The sequence below is a fragment of the Nomascus leucogenys genome, chromosome 1a (genome assembly GCF_006542625.1).
Source record: "Nomascus leucogenys isolate Asia chromosome 1a, Asia_NLE_v1, whole genome shotgun sequence".
Taxonomy (NCBI): domain Eukaryota; kingdom Metazoa; phylum Chordata; class Mammalia; order Primates; family Hylobatidae; genus Nomascus; species Nomascus leucogenys.
Window position 1 is genome coordinate 15,439,991 of NC_044381.1, and position 17,603 is coordinate 15,457,593.

Genomic DNA, 17,603 nt, shown 5'->3' on the forward strand with positions numbered 1-17,603 from the left:
ATGTTCATGAGTTGGAAAAACTAATATTGTTAAAATGTCCATACTGCCCAGGGATCTACAGACTCAACACCACCTCTATCAAAATACAAATGATATTCTTCACAAAATAGAAAAAACAATCCTAAGATTTGTCTGGAACCACAAAAGACACCAAATAGCTAAAGCAATCTTGAGCAAAAAGAATAAAGCTGTAGGCCTCATACTACCTGACTTCAAAATAAGCTACAAAGCTATAGTAACCAAAGCAGCATGGTACTGGCATTAAAAAGAGGCACATGGACAGATGAAGCAGAATAGAGAGGCCAGAAATAAATTCATGCACCAACAGCTGACTGATTTTTGACAAAGGCACCAAGAACACACAATGGGGAAAGGTAAATGGTGTCAGGAAAACTGGATATTCACATGCAGAAAAATGAAATTAGACCCTTATCTCATATCACATACTAAAATCAACTCAAAATGGATTAAAGACTTAAATGTAAGACCTGAAACAGTAAAACTACTAGAAGAAAAGAGGGGAAAAGCTCCATGATATTGGTCTGGGCAGTGATTTATTTTGGATATGACCCCAAAAGCACAGGCAACAAAAGCAAAAATAGACAAATGGATTTATATCAAACAAAAGCTTCTGCATAGAAAGGGAGCGATCAATTGAGTGAAGAGACAACCTACAGAATGGGAGAAAATATTTGCAAAATATGTATCTGTTAAAGGGTAATACTCAAAATATGTAAGGAATGCAAACAACTTAATAGCAAGAAAATGAATATAGTAGTCCCCCCTTATCTGTGGTTTTGCTTTCTGTGGTTTGTTACCTGTGGTCAGCCACGGTCTGAAAATATTAAATGAAAAATTTCAGAAATAATCAATTCATAATTTTTAAGTCATGTGCCATTCTGAGAAGTGTGATGTAATCTTGCACTGTCTGGCTTCATCTGCCCAGCATATGAATCATCTGTTTTTCCCGCATAACCATGTTATATATATGCTACCTGCCCTTTAGTCACTTAGCAGCCATCTCTGTTGTCAAAATTTTAAAAATAGTATAAATAGGGTTCTGTACTATCTACTGATTCAAGAATCCACTGGGGATCTTGAAAAACATCCTCTGTGGATAAGGGGGAAGCTACTGTAATCCAATTTAAAAATGGGCAAAGGATATGAATAGGCATTTCTCCACACGATATATGCAAACCTTCAACAGACATATGAAAAAAGGCTCAACATCCCTAATCATCAGGGAAGTAAAAATTAAAATCACAGTGAGATGTTACCTCACACCTGTTAAAATGGCTATTATCAAAAAGATGAAAGATAAGCATCGGTGGGGATGTGGAAAAACTACCACATTATTGGTGGGGATGTAAATTAGTATAGCCATTATGAAAAACAATGTGGAAGTTCCCTGAAAAACTACAAACAGAAATACTACATGACCTAGCAGTCCCGCTACTGGGTATATATCTAAAGAAAATAAAATCAGGATGTCAAAGAGATATCTACATTCCTATGTTTACCGCAACATTATTTGCAATCACTAAAATATGGAATTAAGCTAAGTGTCCATCAGTAAATGAATGAAGAAAGAAAATGTGGTATATACTCACAGTAGAATACTATTCAACTTTAAAAAGGAAGGAAATCCTGTCATTTGTAACAACATGGATGAACTCGGAGGACACTATATTAAGTGAAATAAACTAAGCATGAAAAGACAAGTACTGCACAATCTCACTCCTGTGGAATCTAAAACAAGAAAAGATCTTATAGAAGTAGTAGAATGGTGGTTACCAGGAGCTGGGATGGTTGCTGGGAACAGGTTGGGAGATGGTCAAAAGACAAAATTTCCCTTAGGAGGAATAATTCAAGAGATCTATTGTACAACATGGGGATACAGGTAACAGTACATTGTATTCTTGAAAAATGCTAAAAGCGTAAAGTATTCTCACCACAAAAAAGGTAACTATGTGAGGTAATGTGTTATGGTTATTAGCTTGATTTAGTCATTTCACAATGTTACTTACTAAAAAACAATATGTTATAAACAGTAAATGTGTATAATTTAATGTCAATTTAGAAAATTGTTTAAAGAGCAACTTATTTTAAGGAGAAAAATCAACATAGGTAAAGACCCTTATTTCCTCTGAGCTAAAAATGCAATTAAGTTAATGGGTAGGAGTAATGTCACTCCTTAATTGTGTAGAACTGAAATCTATAAGAGCCTGGAAGAGAGTTTCAGTGGAAAACAACAGGAGGATCAAAAAGGGTTAGGAGAACAGCACGATATTTTCTTTCTAGAAGAAATCTGCTCAGGAGTGCAGAATTCATGTGGTGATAATTCTTCAGTGACTCCCTACCTCCCCATTATCTGACCTTGCAGCAAAATCACTTGTGAAGCTTTAGAAATATATAGACTAATGCCTGCTGATCCCCAAATGCCATCTTCACCCACTGGAACAGTCCCTCTGTGTTTTAAAAGCTCATAGGTAGTTTTAATATACACAGCCAAGGTTCAAAAGCAGTTGCCTGTAGAATGAAACTTAAACTCTCAGCCAGGAAAATTCTGTCTTCTCTAGGGCAGGAGCCTGTCAGCCATCTTAGTACTCCAATAGGCACAGTGCTTGACACTTAATAGACTCTAAATAAATGATAACTGAATTAATACATCAGTGGGCTGCATGGATGAATAGACTTTAATTAGGAGACCTGAGGCATTAAAAATAATTTGAATATCCTGAAATGAGGGTAAGAAAAAGAAGGGAGCCCAAGGGGGAGACCAGAGGCCGGAAGCAGGAAAAGTGAATGCCAAAGAAAATTCTACCCGATTTGCAGTTTTTCTTAGAGCTATCAAAGGATTTATAATCTCCTTTAAGGACAAGTGGGAGAATGGGGGATAGGTCTTTTTTTTTGCTCATATGTGCACATTTGGGAGCCCTTTCAATGATAAGTTTACACTGTTTTCATAATCCTGTAAAGCTACAGGACATTATTTTTCAAGGTTCAAAGACACTATTAAATCCGGTGGATTCCAGGCCCGAAGAGGGCATGCTTTCAGTGATTTACTTGAGTTTGAGTAGGATGTTGGCTCTGTCTATCCGTTTAAGTTTTCACCTATTTCTTGTCTTAGGTTTGGGCAGGTTGCAGATTTCCTTTTAACAATGTCATTGTGACTTATAAAACACGCTTATTGGAAATTCTTGTTTTTTGTATATGGGACGTGAAAGAGGCATGTTTCCCTTAGTTGGCAGAAAAGGAGAAGTTGTCATACTTCCTTGAAAAATATTATTAACCAAGTCCCCACCCATAGGTGGGTCCCTGGTGATTATTTCTTTTGGAGGAAAGGAGGAGGAACAAAACAGAGTAAGAGGGAGGAAACCCACGAAATGAAAATTTGACTCTCCCCTGGAAATGTGGGTGGATAAATGAGTCCTCACTTTGGAAAACCAGTATTACAGGAAAGTCCATTCCTTTGCTCAGGGTACTATTACTCACTCATTTCATCACTCCTGCATGTGGGCATTAGAGTCAACAAGGTGAACAGGACCCACTAACGTATATTTAAAATTCATCCTCTGTTATCAAAATAGAAACCCAACTTTTCTGAGCTCCAGAAGAAGAGGTTTATGCACATGATTTCCAAGGTTTCTTCCAGCTCCCTGGCTCAACTGGACTCAAGGCTTTCTCTCATTTATTATACCCGCTGGTAAAACGTTTGGCTCATGAAATTGTTGGAGAAGCTCATCAAAATTTTGGACCTTCTCCCCTGAAGTATGCCCATACACACATTTGTGTACACTCCAGGGGGGTTCATGAGCCCCTCTGAAACTACTTTTATAAACCCATACCGGCTGGGTGCGGTGGCTTATGCCTGTAATCCCAGCACTTTGGGAGGCTGAGGCAGGCGGATTACCTGAGGTCAGGAGTTCAAGACCAGCCTGGCCAACATGGTGAAAACCCGTCTCTACTAAAAATACAAAAATTAGCCAGGTGTGGTGGTGCATGCCTGTAAGCCCAGCTACTTGGGAGGCTTGAGGTAGAAGAATCACTTGAGGCTGAGGCTGCAGTGAGCTGAGATCATGCCACTGCACTGTAGGCTGGGCAACAGAGCAAGATTCTGTCTCAAAAAAATAGCAAAAAAAAAAAAACCTCATACCTTCCTAATCTGCTCAAAAACTCCCCATACATTCTTAAAATGTGCTGGCTGCTATTCAAAGCTTCCCACACTATGTACACTAACCCATCCTTCTAAGAATGGCTCCCAAAATTCATTCATTTAGCTTACATGTATTGAGCTTTTACCCCTTATAAAACATTAAAATCATGTTTTATGTATACGTGTATATGTTTATGTATGTATGTAAATATAAAGCATACAACATACAGCATATATTAGGAACAGAAGGGTAACAAAGATGTAAACTTTGTTAAGGTATACGTAAGTTATTATATAAGGACTTGCCATTAAGGAGTTTATAATCTAGAAGGAAAGATAAGACAGGTAAATAAATAATGATAAATTAAAAAGTGGGCCGGGTGCAGTTCCTCACTCTTGTGATCCCAGCACTTTGGGAGGCCGAGGTGGACGGATCACTTGAGGTCAGGAGTTCGAGAGCAGCCTGGCCAACATGGTGAAACCCTGTCTCTACTAAAAATACCAAAATTAGCCAGGCATGGTGGCGCACCCCTGTAATCCCAGCTACTCGGGAGGCTGAGGTGGGAGAATCACATGAACCCAGGAGGTGGAGGTTGAAGTGAGCCAAGATTGTGCCACTGCACTCCAGACTGGGAGATGCAGTGAGACTCCATCTCAAATAATAATAAAAATACTAATAATACTTAATTAATTAATTAAAAAGTGGCAACAGCTGTGGCCCAACAGCCATTTGCTCTTTATTCCTTGATTTTGTTCCGCTCCTTAATTATTCTAGACATAACTGATTTTATTTAGCTTTTTTAAAGGGATGGAAGTGGGAGAGACATTGGTGTGTGAATAGTGAAGCATGATGCCTGGAACTGCAGCAGCCATGTTGTGACTGAGAGGAGTTTTAGCTTGTAGAAGACACACTGAAAGTAAGAGAGAGGAAAGATGAAAGGAACCCGAGTCCTTGATGGAATGGTAGAGCTGCTGACTTGACAAACCAAGGAATTGGCTGCCTTCCAGACTTCTTGTTAGAGACAGTACATTCCTTCTTAATTTAATACATTCTGAGCTGTGTTTCCTGCTACTGGAGTTGGAAACATCCTCACTGTTACAGGTGTGGTAAGACAGGCATGAATAATGACCTCTGGGAATCAGAGAGGGGATGGACTAGTATTAGGTCTTTAACTTTGATTCGTATGTATCTATATGTGTGTCTATATTTATGTGTGCATATATTTGCATGCATATGTATAAATAAATATTTATATTTTATATATATTTCTATATTTGCTATCTTGAGACAATATAACATAGTAAGAAAGAGCTTAGGCTTTGGAGTCATTCAGCTTCTCCTATTCCCTAACAGTGATACTTTGGGAAGGTTATTTATTTATGTGAGCCTTAGCATCTTTATCTATAAATATTCCCTACCTCATAAGGTTTCATGAGGATTAAATAAAATGATGTATAGAAAGTGTTTGGCACAGTGCCTGACACATGACATAACCTCAGTAGATGATACCTATTGATATTGTTTCTTTCATGCAGACAAAAAATATTTATTGAGGACCTACTGTGTGCTGGCCCCTTCCAGACACTGATTACAATCCCGAAAGAAACCTCCTGCAATATGATACCTGTTTTCATGGACCTTATAATTTAATTAATGATGACCAGAATAAAGATATAATTAAAAGCTGATATGAGTGCTATAAAACAAAGGTTTCAGTGTCGTGAAATCATGTTAGACGTGAACCCGAACTTGTCTGAGGGTTAAAGAAGGCTTCACTGGGATAGTGGTGTTTGAGACTGGGGGTAGGGTGTGATGGAGAGATCATCATTCTAGAATATATGGAAGAGTAGACAAGTAGCAAAAACATGCAGTTACTTGTTCCTGGACAGTAGGATTCTTCAAGTCAGGGATTATATTTAGATAATCCTATACCCATTTATTCATATTCTTTGTCCCCAGCACAGTGACCAGGCTCATCATAGACACTCATAAGTATTTGTGGACTGAATGAATGAACCCCTCCAACTCGCATTCTCCTTGTCAAAAAAAATGAGTATAAAATATCTACTTCTAGGAGATAACAAATATAAAGCATCTGAGCACATAGTAAGAACTCAATAATTAGTAGTCCTTATAAAAGTACTATTATCATTGCCTTAAAATTTGCATACATTATCTCTGCTACTACATTGTAAGCTCCAGGGTGGCAGGAAATGTATCTTATTTATCTTTGAATATTCCAAGGTTCTTAGCACAGTGTCTTGCATAGAATAAATTACATTACCTGTAAAAATTCAGAGGATAAATAAAAGTCTTATTTAGGAATTAAATTGACAGGTTAAATAAATTGTGCAGATTGAGAAAATCAAAGCTAGGTTAACTACTCTTTGTAAGGAATAGTTAATTTCTAGAATAGAGATAAAATATAGATGGGAAAAAACCTCTAAGAACTTTGTAAAAACAAACAAGAATTATGTGTGGTGAAAAATGCCATTATAGAACAATTAACAGAGAATATCATGTACATAATTCAAAACACATAGCTTTAATGTCACCATCTCAGAGACCACTTAATCTAATCAATCTCTAGCATATTTTAATTACTTGCATACCACTTATAGCCATCTGATATTTTTCTTTTTGAGTTGATTGATTGATGAATTGATTGATTTTCAAATTATATATGTCCCCCAATAGAATGTAAGCTCTATAGAAGCAGTGATCTTGTCTGACTTGTTCCCTTTTTGTATTCATGGCATCTAGAGCTGTATCTTGTACATAGTTGGTGGACAAATAAATACATGCTGACTAAAGTAGTGCATATAAAAAATAATACTACATATTGTTTATGGAAGTATATATAAATTAGCAAAAATATAAAAGGGAATTGAAAGTATAAGCAGGAATTTTTAGGGGTGTGGTGTTTCATAGGCAAAAGCTTGGGGACTAAGACTCGGTATTGTGGTCAGAAGGAACTTTACTTATATCTGAAATGGCTTGTTTAAAAAAAGACTAGAAGCAAAAGATGACAAAATAGTAACTATTTATTTTGGTGATAGGAATTTCAGTGTTATGTTATTCTTTGCACTTTTCTGTGTGTTTTCAATTTCTCAAAACAAATTTAAAAAATAGAAGATCTGAACGGAGAAGAATAAATTAATCCCTTGTAGTTTTACAGGATCTAAAGTTCTCTGAAGTGTTGTTATGTACACTTGATCATCACAATAATTTTCAGGTAATTATTACCAGCCTTATTTTATATGAGAGGAAAATGAGACCAGGATTTATGAAGAGGCGTGCCATGAGGACCAATGGAGTCAAGGAAATATTTGGCTGATAACCTGACCTAGAGATGATTTCTCTTTTGAGATATAACATCAAAATCCTTCAGATACGAGAGCTAGATAAGAGGTAAAAAGAAATTGGCTTTGAGGCCTATAGGCAAGAGACCTGGAAGAGTTCAATATAAATTGACAAAGAACAAATGAGCAAATATTTTAATCCAAAATAGAAAATATTCTCCAAATGCTCTTAGGCAAATTGCTGCAACTTTTAAAGGCTTGCTTTTCTTACCCATAAAATACAGTGATTATCTACTTTATATAGTTTTTGTGAGGATTAAATTGTTTACTTTTTGTAAAAGACAGCACGGTATCTGGCACTTAATAAATGTTCAATATTTGTGTTTTTCCTCTTGGTTTCTTATGCTCTTACATATTATGCTCAACCTTTGTAAATTGCCTTTTTTGTAAGTAAAAATGATTGAATATGAGCAATTTTGCTGAATTTCATGCAATTATTCTACAAATGTAAGGTTTGATACCACTATCAACTATCCCATCTAGAATTTACATGCAAGGGAAGGGCAGACCAAAATTTGAATAAAACAGATAATTGTTTGGGGTTTGGGCTTGAGAGTCTATTTGCAAGGAGGAGAAGGACAGTCCAATTGGCAGAGATAGGTTTTCATAATCAGGGTTAGGCAATTGCAATCATGACAGCTGTTTGATAGGTTTTGGCACCAAAATATATTGACCAGCTGAGATATCATTAATGCTTAACAATTTTATCCTTATGAGCATCTGTTGGCCAACTAGGTTGCCTTTGACCACCAAAGGGTATAATAATATATTCCAATGTAAATGCCATGTGTGTATCTGTGTAACTCATATTCATGTCGATGTGTTACAAAATATACACTAAATATAAATGCCTTTGCTTCTTTGGAATGTCATGTTAGATGGTGTGATTAAAGAGGAATAGAATGAAAATATAAATTGATTTATTTAAAAAAACAGTTATTCTGGGAAATGTGTGTATGTGTATGCACTAAAAGTAAAAGAAACCTAATTATTAAAATAATTTTTAAAAATAAAAATTTGAATAACTTAATAGAAAAAGTAGTCTGGCTGGGAAAATGCAGTTCTGTAACATATACGTGTAAAAATTAATACAGGCAGGAGAGAGGTGATTGAGAGACTTAAACAGAAGGCTGCTTACAGATCAGAAGAAACCCTTGGTCCAGTGTCATAGGTCTATGAAGACATTCCAGAAATGCTTCCAGCTAGGTTATCTCCTGATAGTACCTTTAAATTATGAGACAAAACAAGTAAGGGAAAAATATAAGAACATTTTTCAGAATGCTTCATATACTAAAATTTAATGCATTAAAATATCCAGAATATTTTCAGAACTTGTAATTTTGGCACTTGCTGAATAAAAATTATAATACAAAGTTTTATTAAATAGCAAAAAACAGTCATTCAAACATAGAAACCTTACTACCTAATTCAAAATGCATGTGAGTAAATAATTTTGCCTGAAGATTGAATTTTGGGGGGTTACATTCATTAGCATCTCTGGATTGATCTCTAAACCTGGTAGTGGTCATGTATTTTTCCTTCCTCATAATATAGGTACTTGTTTGGCTACCAGTGATTGTTCCTCTTCCCTATATAAACTACTAAAAGTAATATCACCGTTCCTTCTTCAAAGTCAGAGACCTGACATTAAGTACTTTATATGAGGAGGATTGTTAAAAAGGAGGCAGCCAAGCAAGTTACTCCTTACATCTGTGGAAAGACTTAATCATCTGATAGAAGTCAAGTAAAACACTGCTTGGGTTGCAAAAGTAACTGCAAGCATGAGAATCTTTCCTACAAATACTTCACTTAGCCTGCCTGCCTGCCTGCCTGCCTGCCTGCCTGCCTGCCTGCCTGCCTGCCTGCCTTCCTTCCTTCCTTCCTTCCTTCCTTCCTTCCTTCCTTCCTTCCTTCCTTCCTTCCTTCCTTCCTTCTTCCCTCTCTATCTTGCTTCTTTGCTTGCTGGTGATTTGACACACTATTAAAGGAGCCCATTTTCATGGTCTCGCTTATTTCTTTTCCTTCTTTAGATGGAGGGCTTTTACCCAAACTTCGAGAAAATACATCACGGAATATTAGTAGTGGAAAGGATTTTAGCACTCATCTAGGTCGGGTCCATCATTTATAGATGAAAATCTTTAGATGGAGAAAAGTTTTACAACTTAACATTCTATGGCCAGTTAGTGGCAGAGCTGAGACAAGGTCTCAAACATGTACCGATAACTAGACTAATATCATTTCCTCTATCATTCTATCTTAAAACTACTTTCCAAGTCACCTTTCCCTGAAAATGTTATGTACCCACTTAACATTTTCAGACTGAATAATCAGCGTCTTTGCTGTTGTGGTTTTGCTTTTCAAAGGTAATAGTGGGATAGCTCTTTAAGCTGAAACTCCTGGGATAAAGGAATCCTGGGAGCCAGCATGCAGGATGTGTCCATCTTCATGCTCCGTCTTCACCTTGCACTGGCACTCCTCCACCAGCATCACCACCTTGATCACGGAGGAAAGTTCAGTGCAGTTCAGTGGCAAGTGCATCGTGGTGAACTTGGCAGGCAAACAGTGAGAGCAGAAGGTATGGGAGGGCTGCGCAGCTCCAGGAAAATGAACAGACCCGCATTTCCCAAAGCAAAGGTTGTTCTGAACAACTACTTTTTCACAGCCTTCGTGGGTTATAGTCTGAAAAGCAAACACATTTCCATTACGTTATTTTGAATTATTTCTTTAACACACATAATGCAGAAGCTATGGACTGTAAATCTGAGGATAATTTGCACTAAAAATTTCAAAGTTTTCCAATTTTGGATACAATTTGCAATATGCAAGTGATGGTATCTATAAGGGCATAGAACCATCTCAATTAAACTTTCTTTATTGAGTAAATTATTAAATAGCCTTTAGGGAATCCCTAAGTTAACATAAAAAATATTTTACTCTACATTATTAGTGCCAAACTTTAAGAAATTTTGTCTAATTGGATGTGAGCGATTGAAAAATTCTAATGGTAATTATCTCACATAAGTAATGTGCCTTACTTTTTTATTCCTCACAGTGCTTTGTGCATAGTAGACTCCCAATACGTATTTGTTACATTGATCATACAATAGATCAGAACATTCTAGGTTTAATTCTATCCTATTCTGCAAGACCTGTAGTACATTCATGTCTATGAAGTTGTATGCAAGCAGAGTTACAATGCATATGCCTGCAAATCATTGTACATTACCTCATCTTTACCTCTCATAACTCCAAGCACCCAGCTTTATGTGCCTTTCAAAATATGTAAGAGTCAAACATCTTAATTTTAATTAGCAATAGAATTCAAAAGAAGAATTTCAAAAGAAATTTGATTGCCTGATTCTTAGGGGTAATTTTCTAATTGCACATGGCCAACAGAGTAGTCATTATTATTTGATAATTGACTTGTCATTGCTACATATCCTTGCCTTTTCAGGCAGAATACTTAACTGCCTTGCACAGTCAATTGCCCTATTCTACTGCTTGCTTAATTGGGTAGCATTACTCGACTATAAAAATTTACTCTACCCTGCATTGTTTTTGGTTCAATATCTTCATATTTAAGGACCTAATGCAAGTTCTCAATTTTAATTTAACATTTGGAATGTAGATATTGCCACAACCAGAGGAAGTAGACAGTAGGATGTCCCTTTGTCTTAATAGCGTGGAATTGATCATAATAACTACAAATCAGCCAACACAACATGAATCAGGAGAAAGGTACTTCTAAGGGGAGGAGATATGATCTCACATCAAGATTGATTTTTTAAAACGCTCATAAGAGAAAATAAGTTAAACAAAATCACTTTTTTGCTATCATAATACTAGAAATGATATGACAACTTTTGCCTGAGAACCTCAACGTACTTTGAGGTTGTGGGGTAGCTTTAGCAAGCTATTAAAGAAGCCCCTCATAAACTCATAAAGTAGTTAAGTATGGAATATAGGGATTAAGACCATCGTAAATGGATATGAGAGTATTTGGGAAGGAGTCCAAGGCACCCCACCTTATCAACAAATGGAGTTGACCTGCTCATCCACATATTAATAGAGTGCGGAAAGATAGCTACAGAGGAGTTCTGGTGATTACCCTAAATTCTCAATTTCCTAACTGAAGGTACAGTCTGACTTCTATCTCTGAGTAGATCACCTCCAATGCAAAAATAAATAAATAAAACAAAGCTCTTTGTCTTCAGTGTGAATGAATGATTACTGATATTGACAGTATCATCATATCATTCTTGCAGCATTTCCAGAATGCCAAGAAAAAATGGAAAGGTCAGAAGGAAACTTAATCTTTGCCAAATCCTATGATGAATGCCCAAGGACCAAATCTGTAGTTAAGCTAGAGTCAGGCTCCCGACAGCCTTTTCCCCTACTCTCCATCCATCCCAGCTGTCCACTACCACCTGCAAACTCTTACCTGCTCTCCCCCCAGAACACATACCTGGCTGAAGGGCACTGTCCTGCAGGTCTCCCAGTGTACTTCATGGCTTTTGATGGGCAAGATGACCCCCTGAGAAGCCGGACTTTTTCTGAACATGAAGTGGTGCCAGAATTTCTTGGCTTCTTCCCGAAGAGGAGATTTCTCCATTTTCATTCCATCTATTGGCTGGATGAGGGGCTGGGTCCCAGGTGGGAAGGGCTCACTACCTGAGTCCCTGGATGGATGCATTTCTCTCTCAGGCTTCTTCCAGAACCTGCCAAATCTGGACAACATCTTCTCTCTCTGCCTCTGGCCTTCCCCTGCAGGGCTGGTGCCTACAAGGTGTGGCACTGCGACAAACAGATCTGGCTTCTCCTCAGCTTCCTCATGGTTGCCTGTGGGGAGCTCTCTTTGATTCCTTGGCAGGAGTACGGGGGAAAGAGAACTCTGATTCTGGCGGCCATCCTGGTGCCGTGTGGCCTTTCCTAGAGGCAGGAGTACCAGCAGCTGAAATAAGAGGAGATGCATGCTGTCAGGGGCTCAAGCTTCTTTTGTAAATGATGAGGCCCAAAGGAAAGGCTCATTCTCTGCAGGACTGGGAGAAAGGAAATCGTATATATAGATACCTGCCTGGTGGTATGGGAAGGCAGGTGGTCAGTAGCCAGGCAGAATAAACACATTTATTGTTTGCTTGAATTATGTAGTGCTAATGGCCTCCTGCCGTCACTTTGGCTTTGTGTATTTTAAAAGGCCCCAGTGAAAGCCTGGGACCCAGGGGGTAATTAGCTAAGAGTTTAGCTATGTCTGCAGCTTAAAGAGCAGTATTAGCAAAGACAACTCATTCTTTGCCTAAATTTCCCATGGCTGTTGTCAGAAGAAGGACTAGAGTCAGCTCACATTTGCTGGGCATCTGCCTTGTGCTGGAATAGAATAGAAAAGACACGTTGCTGTGAGAGAAGTATATTGGATAAAAATTAAAGGCATACATTTAGAAAAAGCCCAGGCCTTTAGGAAGGCTATTCACACACACACACACACACCCCAAAGAATTATATCAAAATTGCAAGGAGAGGAAAGGAAGAGCTAGAAGGATGTTAATTTTTTTCAGCAAGGGACATATTGCTTCTTACTTACATGCGAATTGGGGTTATTGATTTTTGCATGGTAACTAAGTAAATGGAATACGTTTTCCTTTCCACACATAGAAACTCACAATTCCCAAGTTAATCTTCTCACATTAAGAATCAATTACTGGGTGCTAAATTTCACAACTGGTCAGTCATCAGATAAACTCTTCCAATTGTTCACATGTTTCTCAACAGGATACCACGTAATAGACTGACAGCTCATCAGTCTTCAATGAGGATAGGGAAATGTCTCCCTCCAGCCATCCTATTGACTTTTTTTTTCCTTTAAACAAAGAGCCAGACATGAGAACGTGGATTCTAAGAACCAGGTTTGATAACTTTGGGTGTGAAGCTGGCTAGTCAGTTTCTTAAATTATTGAATCCACATCATCTCCCCTTGTTTTACACTAACTGACGGCCAGGCTAAATAAAGATTGAGACAAATAAGAGTCTTTGGGGATCAAAGGAAAAATTGAAAAATAACTATCATTCAAAACTATCATGAATCAGCCTAGGATACGAAAATGAAACGTGTCCACCAAACTGAAACCCCAGAATAGAGTCCGATCAGCCTACCACATGATTCAAACAGTATTTCCACTGGGAAGCAATGCAATATCTGCTTTTATTTCTCCCCTTTTAATTCAATCACTATATTCCTTGCTATCAGTAACACAAATAGTCCTGGAACATGTTCCCCCTTTTTTGTCAATACTGATTAAGCTTTCTTTCCAAGAAGTGACCCACTGGAGTCTGTTTTCCAGGCATTTCTGTTCTTGATAGCCATGCCTGATTTCTATGAAATAAAGCCGTAAGTAAGTCCCTTTACCCATGATAATGAGCTATTTTTAACATGGACCATCACTTTACCAGAATGCCATGAGTGGAGATATATTGTACTTGTACCAAATATCTATGGAACATGTGCTAGTATTAATGAAAGGTGCTGTTGATATATAATAAATGAGCATTTGTATTTGCCACTGTTTTTTTTTTTTATTTTAGGAAAAGGGTTCTGCTCTGTTGCCCAGTCTGGAGTGCAGTGGTGCAATCACAGCGCTCTGTAACCTCAAACTCCTGGGCTCAAGCAAGTCTCCTGAGTAGCTGGGACTACAGGCACACAACCACACCTGGCTATTTAAAATTTTGTGTTGTTGTTGAAACAGAGCCTCACTATGTTGCCCAAGCTGCTCTGAAACCCTTGGCCTCAAGCCATCCTCTTGCCTCTGCCTCCCAAAGTGCTGGGATTACAGGCGTGAGACACCATGCTATGTCAACATCTTTTTTTTTTTTAATTGACTGCTATTTGAATTTCTTAATTCCCCTCAGCCGTCCAATGCAATACACTCTCCAGAGCCAGTCACTGGGCCTCCTGGTATAATATGGTGTGGAAACCAGTTATGATACCTTTCCTGAATCCTTTTAACTGTTGCTTTTCAGTAACTGAAATTCCATTGCTATCAATCAGAGTATCTACTGTTTCTCAAAACTAAAGACTATCTCAGAAATTCTATCTCGGGTCTCAGTTTGCTTGGCTCTGGAATTACTGAACATAAGACACAGTTGAGATAATTCCTGTTGAACTGAAATGTGTAGAAGACTCACTTTGTGTGGCAAGAATCATACTAGATACTGGTAGATAATTGAAAAATGAGTAGAACTTTGTCCCTGCCCTCAAGTAGGTTAGATAGTCTATTGGTATTTATTATGCATCATCTAACTTTATTGTATAAAATCATCTATAGGGATGTCAGTTATCCATTTTTCACTTTCCTTTGGTCCTAAACTTCCCTTCCTCTGATCCTAATTTGGGGCTTTTAAGTGCCATTTAAAAATCACTCACAGAGAATATCCTTTTGCTGTTCTGTCACTTCTTTTGACAAAATGTGCAAGTATCTTGAAATGTTCTCCCTACTCCCATTAGTAAATACTATCCATGAAAAGTAAATCTAGCAAAGCCAAGCCTTCTGTGATAAGAACTATGGAACAAGCCCATCTCCAACCTCTGTCTTTTTCAGCTAAAGGCAATGACTATCACCTTTCACCATCGTGTCCATTCACCAATTCTAAAGCCATTGATACACTATGTGTGTACAATTATGTATGTATAACATGTAATATATGTATAATGTAATGCATTATAATCTCTTAAGAACGTAAGCAAATATTTTGTAGCTTTTAGCAAAAATATGATGCTTCTGTTGGTCTTCAGTTGATACAGGCATCTAGTTACCTCCCAATTTGGATGAACCAAATGGAAATGGAAGTAGGTCTGGAGGAGGTCTCCAGATACAGTAGGAAGCTTTCATGGGGAGACAGCATCACCAATTATTAGTGCACTTAGTACCAAACGCCACAATGAAGGGTAGGCCTGAGTTCATGTGAGTGAGCCCAAGCCTGCTAAGTCCACTTCCTGGGCCAACCCTCGACATGCATGAGAACCAGAGGGGCCAATCCCAGAATCCATTCATTTCCATTTACAGTTCAGGCTTTCAGCAGAATCTGACTGTTTTCAACTTGACTTGGGTTTCTTAGGCACTAAGATGTCTTCAGGAACGCTAAAGACCTCAAGAAGATACCTAAATAAAAAATGTTTTCATATGCTGGTGACACTTTTACAAAATGGACAAGACAAGAGGCCCATGAGACCCAGCCGCTCAAGACATGTTGAGGTGGTTTGTCTCCTTTTCAGAGCTCCCCAGTGTGCCTGTGAGAGGACAGCAACAGCTACATTTTCTGTCCCTCTTACAGACTCTCAGAAGACAGTTAAAAAGAAGCCCAGTGCTCTCCAAGGGCGAACAGAGAGACTAAGTTCTTCCCTAAAAACCCATCTTAAATCAACAAAAGGTGAGAGGCAGTGTTGAGGTGGGAGGAGGACATTAGAGTTAAACAGGACAACTGAGAGCTGGAAAAGGACATTTGGGTTGAAGGATTCAGGGGAGAAATCTGACTGGGGAGCATGCCACTGCCTCATCACTACCTCTCTTTTCAAAATACAGAATAGCAATCATGTCATGGCAGGTTAGATTTTTTTTTTTTTAACTCAGAAGAAAACAGGACCTTTTTTCTTATTTTCCAAGGAACAAGGAAAAGGGAAAATTAGGATATATGATTACCCCTTAAACCTTTTAATAAACAATTTAGTTAATTATTCAAAATGTAGGCTCCCTCCTTCCCTTTCCATGGAAAAGACACGTGAGGAAGAGCCCATTCCCTGAAGATGCGCCTTTAACTGGACTAATTCTTTCATTCTTACAGTGCATACCTGAGTGCCAGCTCTGTTCTAGGAACTGGAGATAAGTGTTGAGAGTGTCTTTGTTCAGGTTCAGGTCTAGTGGATTTTGCAATCTATAGGGACAGCCTAGTATATTCAAAATAAGTTTTACAGGGAAAATCTGAGCCAGGCATGGTGGCTCATGCCTGTAATCCCAGCACTTTGGGAGGCGAAGGTGGGCAGATCACCTGAGGTCAGGAGATCGAGACCAGCCTGGCTAACATGGTGAAATCCTGTCTCTACTAAAAATACAAAAATTAGCTGGGCATGGTGGCGGGCGCCTGTAATCCCAGCTGCTCTGGAGCCTGAGGCAGGAGAATCGCTTGAACTTGGGAAGTGGAGGTTGCAGTGAGCCCAGATCATGCCACTGCACTCTAGCCTGGACGACAACAAAGGGAGACTTCATCTCAAAAAAAAAAAATAAACAGAAAATGTAGGCAGGCATCATTCCTGTACTAATCAGGGCCTTTCAGGCAGAGCCAAATCCCAAAGATGTAGTGAACTGTATGCTTTATTTGTGCTAATTTTATTCAATAATAAATATTTGTTGAATTCAAGGAAGCACTGTAGACATGGTGCAGTACATTTCTCATTTTCGAGTAGGTAATAAATACGCATAGTAACAAAATTCAAATAACACACAAAAAAATGCACAACGAAAGGTTGATCTTCCTCTGACTCCACCCCAGGCTGCCTATCCTTGCCATGGAGAGAACCATTATTATCAGTTTCTTTATTCAATCTTTTAAAACTGTCACCCAAAGATACCAAAATGTGTGACCAGTGGAAAAGGACAAATATCAAATGGTGTAACTGCCGACAAAAGAAATCCCCATTTCCACTTCAAGGCACTGATGCTTAGATTGTCTTTTGAAGATTAGATTATTCTGTTTGTAGCTTCAGTGATCTCACCACCCTCTGTTGAAAACACCCCCCAACAGTAGTTTGCTGTATTTTGGGTATTTTGTTTTTTGCATCTGAAGATGTATCTACTACTGTGCACAAGTCATGGACAATATCTACACGTGTCTAATCAGCTCCCTACCAAGGGTGCAGAGAGGGCTCCTGCAAATCTGAGAATTAGGCCAAGGCAGCCCGAGCTGTCCCTCACCATGTGCCCCACCTTCCTACCTGTCCATCCATCTCCAGTGCCTGTGCCTATACTTACAGCCAGTTCAGGATGCAGTCACTGATGCAACATCTCTGTCCTGCTCCTTCTTCCTCATCTTTCAAATTTAC

At 38.4% G+C, this 17,603-nt stretch overlaps 1 protein-coding gene across 1 annotated transcript; it reads right to left on the reverse strand.

The window, feature by feature from the left end:
* Positions 1 to 9,535: 9,535 nt before the first annotated feature.
* Positions 9,536 to 12,552, reverse strand: CER1 (cerberus 1, DAN family BMP antagonist). Its single transcript, XM_003260426.3, has 2 exons — positions 11,985 to 12,552; positions 9,536 to 10,198 (listed from the first exon to the last, which is right to left on the reverse strand). Exons 1-2 carry the CDS (start codon positions 12,489 to 12,491, stop codon positions 9,902 to 9,904), a joined length of 804 nt encoding a protein of 267 aa, XP_003260474.1. The 5' UTR covers positions 12,492 to 12,552; the 3' UTR covers positions 9,536 to 9,901.
* Between the last annotated feature and the right edge of the window lie 5,051 nt (positions 12,553 to 17,603).

What these genes read in the sequence shown, in the direction of transcription:
- CER1 (XM_003260426.3), bottom strand. Translation starts at nt 12,491, where the DNA reads ATGCATCTCCTCTTATTTCAGCTGCTGGTACTCCTGCCTCTAGGAAAG. An exon ending in GGACAGTGCCCTTCAGCCAG is followed by an intron (nt 10,199 to 11,984) that starts GTATGTGTTCTG and finishes TTTGCTTTTCAG; the next exon opens with ACTATAACCCACGAAGGCTG.